The 529-nt window shown below is 39.1% G+C and overlaps 1 protein-coding gene across 1 annotated transcript in view; it reads left to right on the top strand.

Moving 5' to 3' along the window:
- Positions 1-529, top strand: part of LOC119594538 (hemicentin-1-like) — a gene marked incomplete in the record, with an annotated part of 42784 nt that overhangs the window by 10698 nt on the left and 31557 nt on the right. The window contains 1 exon segment of the mRNA XM_037943570.1: positions 214-366. Coding sequence (XP_037799498.1) covers positions 214-366 — 153 coding nt within the window.

The raw sequence follows: 529 nt of genomic DNA, 5'->3' as shown, positions 1-529 counted from the left end.
CTGTATTAATGGTTAATTAAGGATCCTTTGATGTCTAAATCACTTTGTTGTTAAGTGATGATGATTGTAATAAAGATAATGGTTGTTATCATTGTTGTCAGTTTTAATGTTGTATAAGTATTGCTATTGCTTTCATCATTAGCATATTTTATTACCGACGTAATAAAAAAGATATTACGTTTTAATGTTATTATTAAAAATATGTTCCTTCCAGTCCCACCCGTTATTATTGAGGACATGGTAGAGAACGTACTAGGAGGAGGCGTGGGTGGAGACACTATGGGTATCGTGGGCGGCGAGGTAGACCTGGAATGCTACACCATAGGCACGCCCACGCCCACGCTAACCTGGGAGAAGGATGATGAGGTGAGGGAGGATACTTTTGGATGTGTGTTTGGACATGTTTGGATGTAATTTTTGATATGCCAGGAGTCCTAGCTTGTTCTTTGGGAGAGAAAAGATGGATTTTAACTTCTGTTTTCTGTCATTTGGCTGGGTTTCTCTCTCTGTCTTTCCTCTTCTTCTTTCC

The sequence above is a fragment of the Penaeus monodon genome, chromosome 34 (assembly GCF_015228065.2).
Source record: "Penaeus monodon isolate SGIC_2016 chromosome 34, NSTDA_Pmon_1, whole genome shotgun sequence".
Lineage (NCBI taxonomy): Eukaryota > Metazoa > Arthropoda > Malacostraca > Decapoda > Penaeidae > Penaeus > Penaeus monodon.
Note: the sequence above shows the minus strand (reverse complement) of the source record. Positions and strands in the feature narration are given on the sequence as shown.